Raw genomic sequence first — 20352 nt, 5'->3', positions numbered from 1 at the left:
GCCACCTTTAAAAGATGGGGGGGGGGTTGAACCTCGTGGGATTTTTATTTGGGGGGGGGCAAGAGAAGAACAAGCCCGTAGGGAGGAGGGGGGAAAGGCACGCACAGCCCCACGACTTCCTGACGCTCGTTTGAAAGGGGGACTCGGGTTCAGTGGGGAAGCCCGCTGCTGTATTGAGATTAGGGAGGGAGAGGCAGGGTCGCAGCCTCAATCTCGGGCAGCGAACGGGGGTTCCCTTCTCCACTCCCTGGAAACAAATCCCGCCGGCTCAGCTCGGGTGCCGGTCGGGGAACTCCGTGTAAAAGGCTAAAGGGAGCGCTTGCGGATGAGGAGGAGGAGAAGCGCGGGAACGGGCTGCCCCCGCCGCGTCACTTCGTTAGCTGAGCCGGGAAGGCTGCGCGAGGAGCGAAGGGCGAAGGCGCAAGTCTTGCTCGCCTCCTGAGCCCGGGAGGGAGGGAGGCGACGTTCTCCTGGGTGCTCGGAGCAGAGATGCCTCTTCTTTTTCAGTCGCCTGAGGGAAGGATGGAGCCCCGAGGAGATGCTCCGCTTCCCTTTCCCTTCCTCTCGGGTGAGGGGGCAGACCAGTTCCCTGGACTAAGTTCCCAAGCCGTTCTCTCTCTTCGCGGCGCACAAAACAGAACTCGCTTGTGTTCGGGGCTTGTTTGGCTCTGACGCTTCGGCTGCGCTTGTTACTCGAGGCTAAGCTGCACTGAACCAGATGGGGCTTACTTCTGAGTAAAGGCTTCTGCTGTTTTCCAGGCCTGGTGTGGGAAAAGTAGTAATCAAGTGCCTCTGAGCATGTGCAAAGTGACGCACATTCCCCACTGGCAATGCCAAAGGGGCTCTCTGGGTTAGAATGTTAAAGGAGATTGCAGAAAGGAGTCTTGTGGCACATTCAGGGTTAGGCTGGGATGCACTGCTCAGTGGTGACAACAAAAAAGTACTGGGACACCTTAAAAATGCTTGATACACACTATTGAAGGTGTCCCAAGACTTCATTTATTTCCTCTTGACTTACTGATCACAGTGTGTGACACCCATAGGGCTAAGGATCGATCCAAACTAGATGGTATGGCTCCCAGTCAGACTTGTGTCCTAAACTGAACAGTATGTTTACAGCGGGGGGGGGGGGGGAGAGAGATATTTTTATTTTTTAAGCTTGGGGGATGAGTTGATCTGCCATTTAGAGAATAGCTATCAGGTGTGAAAACTGTGTTGAGTAATTTCTTTGGCAGTTACTTCAGCATACTGTATCTGGTTGTGAGAGAGGGGAGAAGAACTTCAGAAAATAGCATAATAAAATGACATGCAAAAGCTAGATACCTTTGTGGCAGAGCTTTCCAAACTGTGTCGCGACATGTAATTGTGTAGGGTGCAGTGTGTAGGTGTGTCATGCAAATGCTCCTCATGCTCTTATAAGGGGTTTTGTTTAACCTCCAGTTTGCTAATAAAATTGAATTACTGTGTCACGAAATGATGCATGTCTAAAAAGTGTGTCACTAACACGGAAAGTTTGGAAAGCTCTACTTCCTTATGGGTACCAAAGGTTACAACTGATTCCCCCCTCCCAAAAAAGTGGCTCCATAAGTTACAGCTAGTTTTATATAGAAGCACCACTGTACATGAAATAGTTTTCTATCTGGCAAGTTACACTGGCTGTTCTTTATTTTTGAGCTGTTGATCAGTGGGGGATCTGACTACTGCAGCAAAGCTGGAATTGGCCAATGTGTGGGCTACAGATTTCATTAGAGGCCTTTCTCTAACAGCATCTAAAATGTATTTCATTTTCTGTTGTTATTGACCTGGTTTGAGTTTGTTTGTTGAAGGAACTTGTTTCTTTGGAAAAGAAAAACCTCTGTTTTGAGCACTTGGCAAAACTTAAGGGAAGTTTGCTTGTGAAACTTGAATAAGGGGTCCCTCAACACCTGTGAAACTATTTCTTTTTTCTCTCCCCAAAAAGTTGTTGTTTCTTTAAAAGTCAGTATCATAAAATAGGATTATTCTCATAACTTCGAAAAATCAAGTTAACGCACACTAAGCACTTAAAAACTTACATTCTATGTACAGTACTCAGACACAGCAGAGAGATATCCCTTTCACTATAATTTTATGTACAATACATGTTTAGGTTGTTTGAGTACCACTGGGAATGTTTAGTGCAATTAAAGAATCACAACCTGTTTTCAATAGATGTACTGATGGAGACATGGAGGGTTAAATGTGCACTATGACTTTTTTTTTAGCTAAGCTTATCAGCATGGTCTTTAATTAGCAACAGCAATACACAGAACTCTATTAACTCCTAGTTAGAGACCATTAATAGCTGAAGTCCCTTAGATACCTGGCTTAATTAATTAAATAATTAAATGAAAAGTGAAGCTATTTAAAGTTTGAGTAGGGCCTGAACTTCAGTGAGAAGGCATGATGTAAGGATACAAAAGGATTGTTTAAAACAATATACTTTCCACAATACACTTAAGTGTAGGGCTGCAACCCTTGGTGCAAATTTATTTGAGAGTAAGCACCTAAGTGGGACTCTCACATTTGCGAGCATAGATACATGTAATCAGGTTGGAAGGCTGCATTCCTCTTTGGTTGGAAGTGAGTTGCATTAAAATCAATAGTGATTTTATTCCCATTACACATGGTTAACACTGGGTTACAAAATTAAACAATGCCTGAATATATTCCTCAAAGTTCTACTTTTTTATGATGGGAAGTTGTTGTTTTTTGCTCATTTCTCAAAATATGTCAACGTGCATGGATAGATTTCAAATGGTGCTCATAGCAAGAAGTACTTTTAAATCTAAGACTGCAGCCAGCTACACACTTGGGCAGAGATTTCAATATAATTTACTGCTAATTAACTGTGTAGAGAACTGCAGGCTGTATATTGATTTATATTAATTGGTTATTTTAAACTGAAAGGTGCTTTTGTTAACAGTCGATTAGTAAAATGTACTCTTGACTAAAACATGTCAATGTAAAAAAGAAAAAAGAAACGCCAAGTTTGTATCTCCAGTTAGCAGAATGGTGCTATTTGAAGCAATATTTCATTTTTTGCTGTTTAAATACTGACCAACAGTTTTAAGAGGTGGTGTGGAACTAAATGCACTAATGTGTCAGTAAAGCTTTATGATAATACTCAATGGTACTCATATTCAGCAAATTATAAATAAATGTATATTACTACACATGTTTAAGCCCTCTTCTATTTATTTTGTTTATTGGAGTGAGTCAGAAATGATTACTGTAAAATAACAGTACTTCTAAGTAGCAGGTAAGTTTACAGTACTTGTAATTTATAACAAAATTTATAGGTAAAAAAACAGAAGTGTAGTTTCTGTTTTGCTGAAGTGGCAGAAAAAACAAAAAAAACCCCACCCTCCAATTGCATTCAACATCTGTCAGTTTCATCTTCGACTTTTTGAAATATATATCCTGGATCTCAATATGCATATGTACATTTTAATAATTTATTGTATAATGATGAATTGTAACGCTAAGACATATGTATATTTTTGATGATGAAAAGTTCCAAATTAACTGGATTTATTATTTTTGACATCCCCGTATAATGCATTGTTGTACATTGTTATCACACACAAACATCATTGTCATTCACATTCTCGAATACATTTTTGACTAGTACAGATCACAATAGGTTATTACATAGTTAAAAATTAAAAAGTAACTTAATGTTAATGTATTTAAATGCATGTTGCATAAGAAATGTACTTTAATGAAAATGGAAATATATTTTTTGAATTTTCTGTCATTTCCCTATAGAATTATTTTGTTTTATATTTCCCAATAAATTATACTTTAAAATTTAGCCATCTGCATTAGAGGAAGTTCATCCAGCTGCTCTGTGTTAATACATTTTGAATTGATTTTTTAAGGGAAGATAATTTAATAAATGAAACTTTTGATTCTTAAAATAATTTTAACACAGGTTTTTTTTTCTCTTTCAGTAATATTGTTGGATTCTAAAGCACAACAGACAGAGTTGGAATGGATTTCTTCTCCTCCTAATGGGGTAAGTATACCACAAGAACAAGAGAAAATAAATTGCACCAAAAAAAGCACACAAACACAGTTTACATTAAACATTTTTCCAAAATGTTTGTCAGTGGACATTTTTCCTGGGAAAGGAGGTATAGTTCAAACTTATGTTCTATAATTTAATAATATGGGTGTTTTCAAAACATGAGAAACATTTAAAGCATTTTATTTTTTTAACAGAACTTAAAGATCAAAATACAAAAATTGCTGCCATTAAAGCAGAAATTTTATGTACTTATTTTCAGAACTTTACTTAACAAACTTATCCTGGTGTATTTTGACGTTACTTAGATAATTATATAATTAAGTCATTCCTATTTAGACTTCCTTTTTTCATTCATTTGATCATATGAGAAACACCCATCTCACATCTGTTTAGAAACAATGTGATGGAATGAAAGAATCTAGATTCCTCTAAAAATGAAACACCCCAGAAACTATATCATATGGGTGGTTTAAACAGGTAAGCGTCCTTAAAAAAATTCCTCCGATGAAATTTTGATTTAACTAAAAGGGTTTCTGCTGCCTCAGCACTTTGAGGATTGGGTTGCCCACCATTTAGAGTAGTTCTTAAATCACCACAGTCTCTTTGAGTGCCAGTGAATAAAGGTTTGCGCAATCAATCCTTTAATCCAAAGCTTATAAAGAAATGTGGAACTGAAAGAGCATGAACTGTGAGTGGGGATACAAAAGTGTAACAAATCCTGTATATAAGAAGAATGAAAACCTGTAAGTGTCTTGGTTGAAAAGCAAGATCGTAGACTCAATCCAACATAGGGTGAAAGTAAGATTGAAGGCTTTCGAAATGTAATGTGAGCTGAAAGTTCAAGATGAATAATAACTTCATATGCGTGTTGGAAAGAACAATTTTAGGTAGACTGCAGTAGTCCAACCTTCAGATAATAAAGGCATGGTCACGTGTTGGGGGGCTGGGGATATAAAATGTTGATGAAAGGTGATGGGAATAAACCTGAGTGGTAGTCCATGCTGTAAGTGTCATATTTAAGATACTGATTAAAAGAAAAGCATTGAACCCCGACAAAGAAAAAATACTGGTGTCATCTAGCAAATAAAAAGGCACAATGTCTGCATTTGTTATGCTTATTTGCTGTGTGCACTAGACTCCAAGCATTGTCAAGAGAACTTAACACATTTTCAAGGAGAGGTTGACGGCTCTTGAGGAAAAAAATAGTTTCAGTGTTCTTAGTGCATGTTCTGAAACCAAAGAAAATCAAACCAAAGTCTCCATTATTAATGGCAAAAAAGGCAATAATGTGTTTTCTTATATGTTATTCTAGAAAGTACCAGTAGCATACTTCTGATAATCAGCACATTTCTGCAATTGTTTATATACACATTAAAGCTGGGAGATTAATATAATATATTGAAACACTTTATTTCAAGGGGATTGTCTCTTACGTCCCTACTTTAAGCTACAGACAGGCATCAGTTCCTGCTTAGATTGAGTTTTCAAATTAAGAAAAGGTAATTGCAGTTACCTACTGGTACTCAAACCAAGGAAAGAAAGTAAATATGTACACTTAACTTGCATATACATAATTTGTTTGAATCTTCAGTATTAAAATGTCTTCAGATGGTCTCCTTTCTCACAGTTGAGACAGATAACATATTTCCTTCAAAATACCAAACCTGATATTATGTACTGTTCTAAGCAGTGAAATGAGAAGAGTCCATAACTTTGGTTATAAGGGTGGGGCAGTCATTTGCCTGCCAGTCAGTTGGCAGTACTGTGCTATGTAGACCATTGGTCTGACTTAATATAATGTAACTTCACATGATTCCTTTCTTAAAGGGAATATTAAGTTTCAGTGGGCAATTAGTTCAGCTCACTAAAGCAACAGTGTGTATTTCATTAAGCTAACATGCCGTATCATGCGTATTTTAACATAAATACTGCAGTGCTTTGAAAAATACGTTTTTATATTTACAACTTCTGTGCGTTTCAACATTTACAACCATAATATATTTTGTGGTAATAAGTTCCAGCATCAGTTCATCAATGTCTGCTTTTCTTAGAGCAGTGGACTAACACTAAAATGATCTCATTTGCTGTCAAATAGGCTTGTGAACTATTGTGTGATACATGGCTTTGAGCATGGAAAGCCAGTCTTCCTTAGTGCTTGCCTTCCATGAGTCATTAATAGCGATGACTGGGGTAGATATAATGCTGACTGGGGTAGATATAAATGGCAGAGGTTTCAAAGTCACACTTCTATGGGGGAAATTGCAAGATCCCCCACTCAGCCCCTTCTGTCACCTGGTACAAATTTCACCTGCTCATTACCTATTGACATTAACATCAATTAAGCACCCCATGAGCACAAAACAAAAGGAGTGGCTGATGCTGGCCAGGGTTTGAAAGTGGTTAGCAAAACTTGAATAAGAGTTACTGTTAACTTTAGTTAATGTGAATATTGATATAACACTTAACTGCAAATAATAAGAATATTCATGCAAGAAAGGGAAAAAAACCAGTTTCTTTTTAGGAGGGCGCATGCATATGAGCTGTTCTTAATCATTAAGTGTTACAGATAACTGGTCCTGAGTAATGAATGTTCCCAGAAGAAGATGAGTGATTGCGACCCAACCTATATACACTCCAAGGCCTGTTCAATGTTAGGGAAATAATACTGCCAAAAAAATAATAATAATTGGGTTGAATCCAGACCTGCTTTTCCATTTTTGGAAAGGTTATTTCTTGTCTTAGAATAAAATTGCATCTGACAGGGGTTACTGCTCCACAAACTTGATGTTTTCTTGGGTGAAAGTGAGCTTTCATTTTGTAGGTTTTTTTTTGTCTTCCTCTCCCTTGCAGTCCACAATGCCATCTCCCACACTCTTCTGAAGGGTCTCCCAAACTTCTTGAGCAGATTTGTAGAGGCATGGGGACTACAAGGGGCAGGGGGGATATGCAAAAATAGCCGTGACCTTTTTGCCTGAAGGAGTATCCCATGAATAGAGTTTCCTATATTCCAGTCCTAACTTTTATATATACAGTGTTTCTCATATTATAAGTCATGTCTTATATTTTTTTTTACTCAAGAAAATAAGCGTATGGCTTATTTTCGGGAGCGTCTTATTTTTTGCCGAGCCCCGACTGAGTGGGAGCTGGCAAAGGCAGCAGCCCGCCGCCGGTTTGGAGCTCGAGCCGGCAAAGGCAGCAGCGGCTGCTGCCTTTGTTGGTTTTCGCTCCGTTGGGGGGGGGGAAGCAGGAAGTCGCTCGCAACTTTCCGGATCCCTCCCCGCCGGTCTCCTCCTCCTTCCCGCTGCGCCTCCCCTTTCTGGGTTTCTCGGTGGCACCTCCTTCTCCTCTTCCGACGCTGGCTGGCGGCTTTGTGCTGGAATGCCGCGTGCGCAGCTTTCAGGTACCGGTAGACGAGGACGCGGGTCGGGGTGGGGATGCACGTGTGAACGCCCTAGGTGAAGGGTCGGAGGCTGCAAGGCAGGGGTACGAACGCAATTCTCACCCGATTCGGTGGAGCTCGGCAAAGCGCCGCTGCTGCCTTTGCCGGCTCGAGCTCCAAGCCGGCGGCGGGTTGCTGCCTTTGCCAGCTCCCGCTCAGTCGGGGCTCGGCAAAGCGCGCACTGCTGCCCTTGCTGGGTCCCGCTGGGTCGGGACTTGGCGCGGCGTGCCCTGCCATACCGTACCAGCATGTCTTATTTTCGGGGTATGCCTTATATTTCGCCAGGTCTGGAAAATCCTGCCATGCCTTATTTTTTAGGGATGCCTTAAAATATGAGAAACAGGGTATTCCTTCATTTTCAAAAAAAATATATGAAAAGTTATACCTAGATAGTTTGCAATATAGATGTAAGCTTTATCTAATATCATATTCAGTAGATAAGCCGAATTTAAATGTCATTATTTTACTCCAAAGGGTTAATTCAGATTGCATTTTGGATATAATTGCAGTCATAACTTGATTATACGAAGCAATATAATCATGTGGTAATTCATCAGAGATAATTGTCGTGTATCACCTCATGAAATTCCAGGAACAAAGCTGTGAGGTGATAAGCCTGTCAGTGATAGGCTGTATGCCATATGATGTTTCCCACATGGAATGTGGCAATTTTTCTTCATTTGTAAGACTTGGAAATATATTTTTGGACTAGCCCGTTGGCCTTCCCATTGAACTATGTTCAATCACCTATTTTTTCATCGACTGATGAGCCACCTCAATCTTCACTCATAACAGCTTTATTCATTACCTGCAGGAGAAAATATTATTATTTTCCTTCCTTCAGAAGAAAACACATTGAAATAAAGAGAATCTGGACTAGACTAGCATAGTTGAATGACTTTTACGAGTCAAGAATCTGGGATCTGAATTGTTTCTGTGAACCACGTAGGACATTGGGTTAAATTTTTTTTTTTTAAAAAAACTTTCTTGAGTTTTTGCAGTTCATGTAAAATGTACTATGAAGAAAAAATAGTAGTTTCTGTTTCAAACAATTAGAATTGAGCACAGTTGATTTCTAATGCATGTAAACTTTTGGTTCTGATTTCTAATATGCAAGGAAGTAGAAATCTTAAGGATTCAGTCCCTAATTATTAGAATGCTACCATGCTTCACTGGATAGCATATGCATACCTTTGTAACACAGAGACTTTTACCTACTCAAAATTCCACATAGCATACTTTTTTACTCTTAGACAGCTGCAGAGAGGCTGCATAGCAGATTGTAGCCCCAAAATTGCAGCCTTTGTTTGTAGATGTACATCTTTCTAAAGGCATTTTGTTTTGTTTTCATGCCCCTGAAGATCTGATTGATTTTGTGGGATGGAAAGCCCATAACGCAGCAGTAGCCCCATGGACCTGCATGCCATTTCTCTGTATCAAATGTGTTGTGAATCTGTGCCTGTTGAGTAATACAATGCAGAGGCAATGGCTCGCGTGTAGGAAGCTTTAGTGAAGCCAGCAGGGCTTCTAATTGTAGCCTCCCTGAACTGTCTTAGAAAAATGATCTGGAAAAATCTGCCATGTCAGACACAAACTCTTTGGATCTTGGCCCACAAAATTTGTGTGTCTTGTTTATTTATAAAATTATTTATATACCACCCTTTCCTAAAATACAAGTCCTGTGTACAGCAGTATAAAAACATAGCCTTCCTCCTTCATTAAAAGTAGTACAGCACATCATTAAAATGACCAGCTACTCCAGAAAATGGTAAACAACTGTATATGCCTAGTGCCATAAAATCTTCAAGAGATGCATGGAGGTCAAAAGTGAGGATGTCTGCCAAATTGCAGTTGGAAGAGTGTTCCTCTATAATCTTAGTTTTCTCCTTTAATTATTAAGATTGCAGCCCATAGACTGTGGAATCGGTGACAAATTTCTTCTGATGTTTCTATCAGATCTAGAGTACCCATTTAATGCAAGATGAAGTAAATGGATACAGTCCGGTTATAAGAACATTTATATAGCAATTTAATGTGTCCAACCTGTTTCACTTAAAATATCTTGTAATCCTTGCAACAAACTTGTAAAGTAGTTTTGCATTATTCACAAATTGTATCTTAGATAGGACAAAGGCTAAAACGCAACTTGCATAGTTCAGGTAAGCTTGAGAACCAGGGCTGCTCACTCCTTTGGCTACTAAGGTATACTAGCTCTCCAATGTAAATGCTTTTGACTTTGCTAGGGTTTGGATCAGATTCATCACCACAGTTCAATTTTATTTTTTTCATATTTTTGAGAAAGATGCTTTATTGTTAAGTATGCTAAAATGTCCTATTTTAATATGAATAATTATTTCTTTTATGTTTTAGTGGGAAGAAATTAGTGGGCTGGATGAAAACTACACGCCTATACGAACGTACCAGGTATGCCAAGTCATGGAACCTAACCAAAATAACTGGCTTCGGACTAACTGGATCGCAAAAGGCAATGCACAAAGGATTTTTGTAGAACTAAAATTTACTCTGAGGGATTGCAATAGCCTTCCTGGAGTCCTGGGAACATGTAAAGAAACTTTCAACTTGCATTATTACGAAACAGACTATGACACTGGCAGGAGTATCAGAGAAAACCTGTATGTAAAAATAGATACTATTGCAGCTGATGAAAGCTTTACCCAAGGTGACCTTGGGGAGAGAAAGATGAAACTTAACACAGAGGTGAGAGAGATTGGACCTCTGTCCAAAAAAGGATTCTACCTGGCATTTCAGGATGTGGGTGCCTGCATTGCTTTGGTTTCTGTCAAAGTATACTACAAGAAGTGCTGGTCCATTATTGAGAACTTAGCTATTTTTCCAGATACAGTGACTGGGTCAGAGTTCTCCTCCTTAGTTGAGGTACGAGGAACCTGTGTCAGCAGCGCAGAAGAAGAGGCTGAGAACTCTCCTAGAATGCATTGTAGTGCAGAGGGAGAATGGTTAGTACCTATTGGAAAGTGTATCTGCAAAGCTGGTTTCCAGCAAAAAGGGGACACGTGTGAACGTAAGTAGAAAAAAAAACTTTTATGTATTCCCCTACTGAATATTTTATTGTCTCTCTCTCTCTCTCTTTTTTTAAAAAAATGACTTTTGAATGAAAGTGTTGCGTTATTTAGTTCAGATACCATGAGCCTTGGAATCGTTATGCTTCACACTAGCTGGCGTAGATCAATTGCATTCAAGGGTGGAAGTCAACAATTGAATGTTGCATTTTGAAAAGGCTGTTAAACTGACTATGCAGGGCACGGTTCATCTTTACTAATGGTGTTGCACGCACACTGTAAATGCAGTTACATAATGCTATTTTACAAGAATTAGGCCAAGGAGGACGTTCTTCAGAATACCCTTGAAGAGATCACAACTTGCAGAAAAGATACCATGAAGAGTCTTGTGTGTGATGAATGCTTGCTGCTTATTCTGAGTAGCTTATTTGTAAGAAACTATACAGAAACCAGAACTGAGAGTATAATGCACTTGTGATTAATTAGCCACTAAAAAGCTTTTTGGGGATGCATTAGGGTTAAGGTCCTAGGGGTGGCTGTAGGAAAGCTGCTGTTTCAGAAAGGAAAAAGAGTCACAACCTGCATGGTTTCCTCTGCACCCATATCAGATCTGGTTCCTAAAGGTTTGGTTCTACGTGGTTTGATTCATTACACAGCATTCTAAAATGCAAACACGTTTTATTTCTGCAAGTTTCCCACAGGTAGATTTTATACAGTGTGATATTGACTTTAGATCTTTGCAGGACTCAACAAATCTTCCAGTATTGAAGATACAGAGAATAAGAACCTGTGCATTAAACTTGAGAGATAGTGTTAAGAATGGAAAATGAAACTACCCATGCAAATCTGTTAGAAGTATCATAAAATATTGCTAACTTCTTAATAATAATAATAATAATAATAATAATAATAATAATAATAGGTGACTTGGGATGAACAGCAGTTTTTCATAATAGTAATGGTAAACACTTCTTTAGTATTTGCTTAGTTTTTACCAACTTTTAATTATCACTATTTTTTCTGATAATTTTCTGTTAACAGACATGCTGTTTCAGTGTATCTGAAGAAGTGTGCATGCACACGAAAGCTCATACCTATGACAAACTTAGTTGGTCTCCAAGGTGCTACTGGAAGGATTTTTTTTTTTTCTGAAGATAAACATATCTTCCAAAAAAGTATTGTTAAAAACGAAATGTTGAGACCAGTGTTTAGAAATCAGAATTCTAGTAAATTAAACCGTCTTCTTGATTTTAGACATCAATTGTATTGTTGGTTGAGGGATTAAATTTTAATTGGAAAATTTAATAAAAAGGTATTTGTAAAAAAAAAAAAGAGGGATTAAATGATAACTTGCTTTTAAATTTCTCTGTGTTATTTTGCAAGAACACTTCTTATATCTGGCCTGCTGCCAATGAAACTGCTACGACAATATGCTACTCTGGAGGTGATCCAGATTTCTTTTTGTACGGTTTTTTTTTGTCTTCCTCTCCATCTCTTTGTTCAAATAATCCTGACAAGTTTCAAAATAAGCCTATGTATATTTATATCTGTGGCGGACTAAGACATGTTAGATAGCCACAAACCCTATTTATTTATTTATTTATTTATTTATTTATTTATTTATTTATTTATTTATTTAAATCTATATACCGTTTGATCATAAAAACAAAACAAAACTCAAAGCTTGTATACAAAAGATAAAAGCTGTAAGCTCTTTCATGTTAGAAGGACATGAGGTGTCTTAAATGCCTTTAGTCAGCTTCCTCATTCTGATACTAGTTAGAATTTTCTGCTTTGAGAGCACTAATGATAAACTTTGTAGTAACTTATAATGTAGCTGGAAGAATGGTACATTCACTTTGAAGGAAATTGAACACAACATTAATGCAATTTGCTCTTCTTAATGTCAAGTTTTGTAGTATATGAAGCAGAATCAGGCTTTAACTGATCTTTAAGGTCTGCATCCTGCAATCACTTTGGATGTGTTAGCAATTAATTATTAACCTCATTGGGTCAAGTGAGTAAAATAGTGAATGTTTGCATTGCAGTCCACACTCGGTCACCCTTGCTTTGAATACATTGGCCCCCATCCACAGATGTACAGCAAGGTCCTCGTGTGCAAAGCTTTTAAAGAAATAAAAATCACATACAGTATTTTTTGGGGAAATGGTAGGGTCTGGATTTATCTCCGCTCCCTATAACGCCATCTGTTTGCTTCTATGAATGGGTCTGATCCATCAAAGGAAAAGTCCTAGCTTCTAAGTGAGAGGATCTAGCAAAGGGCACTGCCCATGTTTCCTTTGTATACAGAAAATGATTTTGACAAAAAAACCCTTCTTTTGTGTGCAACTTCCCTTTACTAAATTAAAGTGATTATGTGCATAGAAATCAGATTTTAGTGGAATTTACATTGGCCTCTGTGTTTTTGAGGCTATGGCCCTTTTATCTTTACTGTACATAGTTTACATTTTGTTCAGCTATATCCATTCTACTTCTAAAATATTTTGAGAGAATGATTAATATTCCATAACTACAATCACAATCACATTTTCTGGGAGTATGATTCATTGAACACCGTGAGACTTACTTTTGAGTAAATATGCTCAACATTGTGATATTAAGGCAGACATTGCAGTTCTTGCTAACAGACATCCACCAGAGGGGGAAAAAAGCTGGGTTGCTGTGTTCTTCCTCCAGGAATAGCACAACCTTTGCGGAAAATTTATATAAATTCCAGCATATATGTTGTGGTCTTTTATTCTGTGCCCAATTAACCAATAGGATTTATCCATTTGTGTGGCCAGATCTGTACAGTATGTTTCCTAATATGTTTTGTTGTGGTGGTGTTTTAATTAGTGTTTTGAAATTGAATATATTTGCATATTGCCAATATAGATATATTTGTGTACTTTCATGCATATACATATACTATGCAATAAAGAAGCTAATTCAAATTTACAGGAATACCTAAGAAAAGACTTTCTCACTGACTATATTTTCAGTGTGGTGCATAATGTTTCTTCTTTAGACAGAAACTATATTCAGGTTGAAATAAATGAGGCTTTTTTTCTGGGTGGGAAACTTTGAGAAGTGCTGATATAATCCATATTCCATATGTTCTGTGTTATTTAAAAAGGAAAATAATACTCATTTGCTCACACATGGCTATATAATATTTCATATGCTAGGAAGCACTTCTCAGTGTGCATGAAATATATATGAAAATTAATTTGGCATTGTGTCTGAAAAGTCAGACTTCCAACAAAAGCAAAATTGATCTACTCTTCAGTTTAACTGCTTCATAACATGATGAAATGGTTGTCCAAAACATGTCTTTTTTGTGTCACATGGCTTATGTGCTGAAACAGCATTCAGTGCAATGTGAAACTCTGCTATTCTGAATAGTTTTTAAAATAAATTTAAAAACCTGATTTACTCATAAAATGCTTTAAATATGGCCAGGTCTTGTGCTTTCCATTTGTTTCTAGGTAATGTAGATAATATTAAACCAAGAACTGCTTGATGTTACAGGTATAAGGAGATCACTCTCATTTGGTTCCCACATTTAAGTATGTACAGTGTTATAATTTGTGTGATGGAGAAGGCGAACTGTACTTTTCCCCTCCATCACACGCGGAATATATAGTATGAGAATGGTAGTCCAGGTGGAGGCTAGTAATACATGGAGTCATGATCTATGTCAGGCATCCCCAAACTGCGGCCCTCCAGATGTTTTGGACTACAACTCCCATGATCCCTAGCTAACAGGACCAGTGGTCGGGGAAGATGGGAATTGTAGTCCAAAACATCTGGAGGGCCGAAGTTTGGGGGTGCCTGATCTATGTGGTTCTTCCCCTATAAAAAGGAGGACTTTGCAGTGAAATGTATATGAAGGAATACGTTGGACAAATTTGAACGGCATATGAGATGCCTTTCTGGTGTACTTTGACTATAACAACATTTTCCCCAAACAACAGCTGCTAATATCACCTGGGAATCTCATTCCTGCCCAGATGGCATACATAAATTTTCGCCCCATCCCCTTCTTCCCACTTGTTTCTCCTTCATCTGGTTGCCTTCCCTTCCCCCTTATCTTGATTGAAGACACAAGACTGGGTTTTCAGTTATTCTGCAGAATCCAAAGACTGTAAGACAGGGACATAATTTAATTATCAAAAGCTCCCATCCCCCACCCCACCGATAATTATGTACCGCATAAATAGTTGGTTTGTATCTGTGCTTTACACTTTTACATTTTGCTCTTGTTTTAGTTATAATTATTCTCCTTTATTTCAGTTATTTATTGTTAGTGAAAAATCCCAGCAAATAAACAAACAAAGCCACACTACTCCTCTGAGGGATGAACTGCACGTTATCTTTGAGATAGTATGTTCACAAACCTGAGTTTGCTGTGATAGCATTTGTGTGTGGGAAAATGTGATTATAGAGATGGACTGAGAGGCTGGAGGATTGCTTTACCATGCCTGCATCTGTCAGTTCTCGATAATACTGGCCTACCTTCCAGTTGTTATAAGGATTACTAAGATAACACGTGTAAAGTGCTTTGCAGTGCTCAACGTGAATGCTGAGCGAGTAAACGGGAAGTGTGCTATACTAGTGCATAATCTCACATCATGACCATTGAATTGGATAGTGGCTTCGGTGCTGAAATTTGGTTTTAAGCAAGCAGTAATCTAGAAGTGAGCAGAGGTGTAGGAGATTCAGAGAATTAATATACCTTCCAGTGTGCATTTGGTATGCAAAAATATCTTTTGTATGTTGCATTTCCCACTGCGCAGAGCAGTGGATGCCCAATATATATGCTTCCAATGAAAGCGGGGCCCTTTTCATGCTGTAGCAAGCGAAACAACCAGAGACATGTACTTTGAAGTTGCATCCATATGCATAGCTGCCAAGTTATCCCTTTTTTAAAGGGATTTTCCCTTATGCTGAATAGGCTTCCTCGCGAGAAAAGGGAAAACTGGCAGCTATGTCCATATGTGTAGTGAGGAACATTAATGTCCTGGAACAGGAGAAACAGGTAGCTTGCTGTGAAAGGTCAGACACCAAAGAAGCAATTCTTTTTATTCTCCAGTGATGAAGAAGTTTAATTGTCATGTATCAATATTACAATGCTTTCAAAGTTCATTCATTATTTCGTTTTTATTTGTACACCACTCTTCCACGCAAAAATATGCTCAAGGCAGCTTGCAACAAAGAAAACGGGAAAGCATTTCAAACAAACACTACAAAAGCAATTTCATAATAACATAGTAACAAAACATAACAAAACAATACCAAATTTAACAACATGCAAAAAACACACATTTTGATACTAAAACTATAAAAAGATCACATAAACAAAATGCAGCACCCAATAGCAAAATTAACCGGGGAGCTTCATGGTTTCACCTCATTCCTAGAGGACCCCCCCCCCAAAATGATGTTGCTCACCGACCCTTTCCTTCAGCAGCCTTTTATAAGTTCTGGTATGATGGTGTGAATTCTTAGGTGCAGTGTGCATACTGTCCTTTATCTGTGCGTGTTTCCATTGCCGTAAACATTGGAAAAGGCATGATTGGAATAAGAAATGCCAGAACACAAGCATTCAGAAGCTGAAATTAAGGTGGAAGGAGAAACTAGAAGGGGGTGGGGGGATTAAGAAAACCCAGTCAGGGCACTGTAAGCATTCCATGCATGAAACAAGTGGAAGATAAAAGATTTATGTGATGAATATTTGCGTGATTGGGCAAAACATTCCAAACTTGATGCTCCGGTGAAAGATGGAATCATGCACTCACTTTCACCCAGCTGTCAGTCCATTTGTATTGATTAGCTCAGGAATTCTAATACAAGTCTCCTTTTACCTGAGAAACCATGGAAATTGTGCTCTCTTTGATCTTTATCTGGGTCTGAAGCTACTCTTATATTTATTGCCACTTAAGACTGTAGTGTAAAAATCAATTATTGCTCCCTCACTTTTAGCATTAATAATACATGTGCTTAATGTTTTCCCTTCATTGTGCAAGCCCCACATTCAAATGGTAGTCTAGTTTATTAAAACCAATAATATGTTCATAGAATGTGGACATGTAGTCATTAAGTCTGAAAGGTTATGAATTAAACTGTTTCAATTTAATGTGCTGCAGCAGACCAAATAGAATTTCTGTAAGTGGCTTACTTATTGCATGGTTGTAGAAATTGAGACTATTTTTTATTATATATTTTACATGAATTTTTATTCCTTCAACAGGGAAACTTGTGATTTTAAATAATTTTTTCTTGCTCTTTTTAAAAATTAATCAAACTAGACTGAAACTGGGATTGGAGCAAAAATACATGCAAAATATCATATGTGTGATTTCAAGGAACTGAGTTTTTTTTTAAGCCAGTTGTTTGAAGAAACTCTGCTGTAAGCTGGATAAACTCATGTAATTTCATTTCTTTCAAGAAACCAAATGGTCAAAATATATGCAGTTCACAGCATTTACTAGTAATGCAGAAGTTACATCAGTGCATATTTTATAGGAAGAAATTAACTGGTATTGATCTTTCCTTGTTTGAGCTAGTGCAGTTCTGATAGCTTCATAGGGCCCAGTATTGCCAATCCTCTGCTTATGAGGTTCTGATGTAGTGGGAAATCACATATCTCTCAAAGCACTGCATGGCTATATGTGGTGAATGAGAGATGGGCCTTGTCATTACAGACTAATTGGTTTGTGGCAGCAAGTAGCCTGGTTCATACAGTGCAAACCCTGTGCCTGGGGATTCACTTAACAAATGCGAGCAGGAGGCCTGGAATATGGCTATTTGTGCTAAGCACGCTTCATAGGACGGGCAGTGCTGGTCCTTTGGCCAAGCAAAACAAATTGGTAACAGCAATGCCAGTTGCCAGTCGTCAGGCCAAGTCATACTTTCAGCCCCCTGAAAGTTACTACTCTGGCGTCTCCAGCTTCTGTCTTTTAGATTGCAAGTTTCTAGGGCCAGATACCAGTACTTGTTTTTCTTTCCTGTAAAAGTTCCATATATCTTGCTTTAAAATAGTAGTAATTCTCAAGCAGCTTATCGGAAAGTAAGTTTGATTCCAAAGGCCCAGGTTTCAAAAATATATGCTGAGGATTGTAGGCTTCCATAGCTTTTTAGTTTCAACCATACCACTGGCCTTTGTTTTAAAAAATTACCTACATTGTGAATCAAAACTTTTAAGTCAGAATACGCAAATGCAATCTGATAAAATCTCTGGAGTGCAAGAGTAGCCACAACTGTGATGGATTTAATTCACTGTGGCTGGCAGGTGGCTGGCTACAAGTTTAAGGCTGCAACCACAAGTACCATAATAGTGACGAAGCCCTACTGAACACAGTGGGACTAAATTGTATAGGGTGTCACTGCATGTAACGTCTTGCAGTGATATGACTGGATGGGCAAGTTATCTAGGTTGCCTAAATCACACGTCTCCTCTTAGGTATTATAGCTGTATGGGATATTTGAACCATTAGTGAGGGTTGGAAACCATAAACCTTGCCCTAGTATATAGCAGGTACAATGTACAGTATACACAAGCAGTTGTGGCATGGCACCGTTTTCTTGTTTTCAGCTGCAGTGCTCGCATATGCCTAAGAAAGCACAATAGCAGTCATTAAAATTCAGTAGATACCAGTCTTACTGCTTGTTACCAGTCCAAAAAAATGAAGTCTAGGAAAACAGTGAGGTTGATTGATGGTGATATTCTGAGAAAATGTACACAAACAAGCTGCTTAGGTAACTTGAGCACATGAAACCAATGTAGCATAAGCTCAAAGATCCTCTCAGCAAGATCTGATTCTTAATCTAATAAAGTTGCAGCCCATTAAACCTCATTTATGGTCTCTACATCTTCTTTCTGACTCCTGGGGCAAAATGCAGAAGCCATTTGATAATTTTTATTCAGCGACCATCCAGAGCAAATGAAGTAGCTACTGCAAAGGCCAAGTAATTTAATATGTCAGAATATCCTTAAAAACATTACCAACATGTTTAGAAATCACAGGCCTCTTGTGCACGTTTAAGAGTACACCTCCTTAAAAAAAGAAATAACTTAACATAAAGCAAATCCAGCATTCCATAGTGCTAGCTAATAATTAACTGGCTGATGGGATTTATAGCCATAGTCCACCTGCTAGCTTGATGTCTGGAGGCTTGATATGTCCAAAAGCCTTAAGTGAGATATCAAATATCAACCCAGTCTCTTCTGTTATGGATCAAGTATTCCATTGTCAAACCCTTAATCCTTGCACTCAAGCCTGTATATTTGCTTTTATTCGTTTTGGGTTTTTGTGTGTGCAGAAAAAGGGGCTTGTATCTTCTTTTTCACTTTTCACCTGTACTTGGAACAGCTACACTCTAGAGAACCCAGTCTTGAATCTCCAGCATAGCCAGTTCCGGCAGAGCTTGGATGTCACTGCTGATTAGCACTGTCTTCAAGTTCCACTTTCCCCAAGAAATTTAGCCTTGGCCCCATGTTACCTCAAGAGATGTCTAGGCATATTACCTATTTGGCAGCACATGAGCAGCCAGTTCATAAGATATTAAAATAAATGCTTACATTAGATTTAGGGGGCTTACAGATTTAGGGGACAAAGACATTCAAAGCTATCAAATACAATATGTACAGTGTGACTCTGTACAGACACACTGTCACAAAAGCAAAGTTATTTTCCCTTACGTGGTTTCTGGATGGTCCAAATAGTCCCTTTAGGCATAAATAGCTTGCTTTGCCTTAAGATCAAAATCAACCCAACACAAATTTCATGCTCACCGTTTGTTGTTTTGTTTCCTTCTGGACTAAGCCATGTATAAAGGAGCCCCCAAAATGGACTTCAGATGGGAAGCCCAGGGCAGGCAGGCGTGAGGCACTTTTCTACCACTTCGAAATTTCCTGTTTGTGGGAGTGGGGGAGGGGGAGGAAGCTCACATCCTTTTTGAAACACAGAACTCCAGTTCCATTAAAAGGCACATATAAGGGGATGGAGAAGGGTTTTCCCGCTCGCACTTTAGGGACATCAAGGTATATAGGGTGGGAAGAAAGTGCACTGCAGTTTCATATTCTGAACCCCACCCCATCTGCGTACGGGGTTGCTTTGTACCTCCTCGTTCAGTCATTCTAGCTTTTATTGCTGATGACTTGAAGAGGCAGCTGCTGGCGAGGAGTTCAGATGGAGGAAAGAGTCAGAGGAGTGTTACTGAGTGCAGTGAGTAACCATTGGGTAGAAGTTAGAAGGGATCTGATGCTTAGCCAGGCTCAGCTTTGCACAGCAACTGGCAGGTTGAAATGCATGGAGAGCACAAAAGGTGAGATTGCTGCGGTAACAAAGGCACAACCAGGGACATGTCTCTCTGGGTGAGGAGAAAAGGAAAGCAAGGGCAGAGGAGGGGGAGAAAACTTGAAGTGAAACTTAGCTAGCATAGAGTAACTTGTTGCCGACAGAGATGTAAACAAGTTTTAGAAACCAAATACGAAAGATCAGGAAAGAACCAGGCAGCCTTAGTTACCCTAACAGAGACAGCTGCTTCTGCCTTTGGAGCACCCCCTACCTGGCCTATTTCATTGGAAAGAAAGCTATGTAGTGTGTTTGGAAATGCCCAGAAGAGGAAGAAAGTATGGAATTCTGATTACCAGACTTAAATGTATTGTTGTCATGGTAACTGGACGTCACATTTGAGTTTATCTTCACAAGTTGTCTGATACATACAAAGAATCATTTGTAATTAGATTCCTAATGAATTTTGTTGTCCTTTTCTACCAGGAAATTACTTCTGTTTGGGGAAACGTCTGCACATGGTTT

The 20352-nt window shown here is 38.6% G+C and overlaps 1 protein-coding gene across 2 annotated transcripts in view; it reads left to right on the top strand.

The window, feature by feature from the left end:
• Window positions 1–20352, top strand: part of EPHA7 (EPH receptor A7) — a 160607-nt gene that overhangs the window by 2086 nt on the left and 138169 nt on the right. For both annotated transcript variants that reach the window (XM_088665984.1, XM_088665983.1), the window contains exons 2-3: window positions 3975–4039; window positions 9861–10530. In XM_088665984.1, the coding sequence (XP_088522110.1) occupies window positions 3975–4039; window positions 9861–10530 (735 nt within the window). The remainder of the gene's footprint in view (window positions 1–3974; window positions 4040–9860; window positions 10531–20352) is intronic.

This window comes from Zootoca vivipara, chromosome 3, assembly GCF_965207765.1.
Source record: "Zootoca vivipara chromosome 3, rZooViv2.hap1.1, whole genome shotgun sequence".
NCBI classification, from domain to species: Eukaryota; Metazoa; Chordata; class Lepidosauria; order Squamata; family Lacertidae; genus Zootoca; species Zootoca vivipara.
Note: the sequence above shows the minus strand (reverse complement) of the source record. Positions and strands in the feature narration are given on the sequence as shown.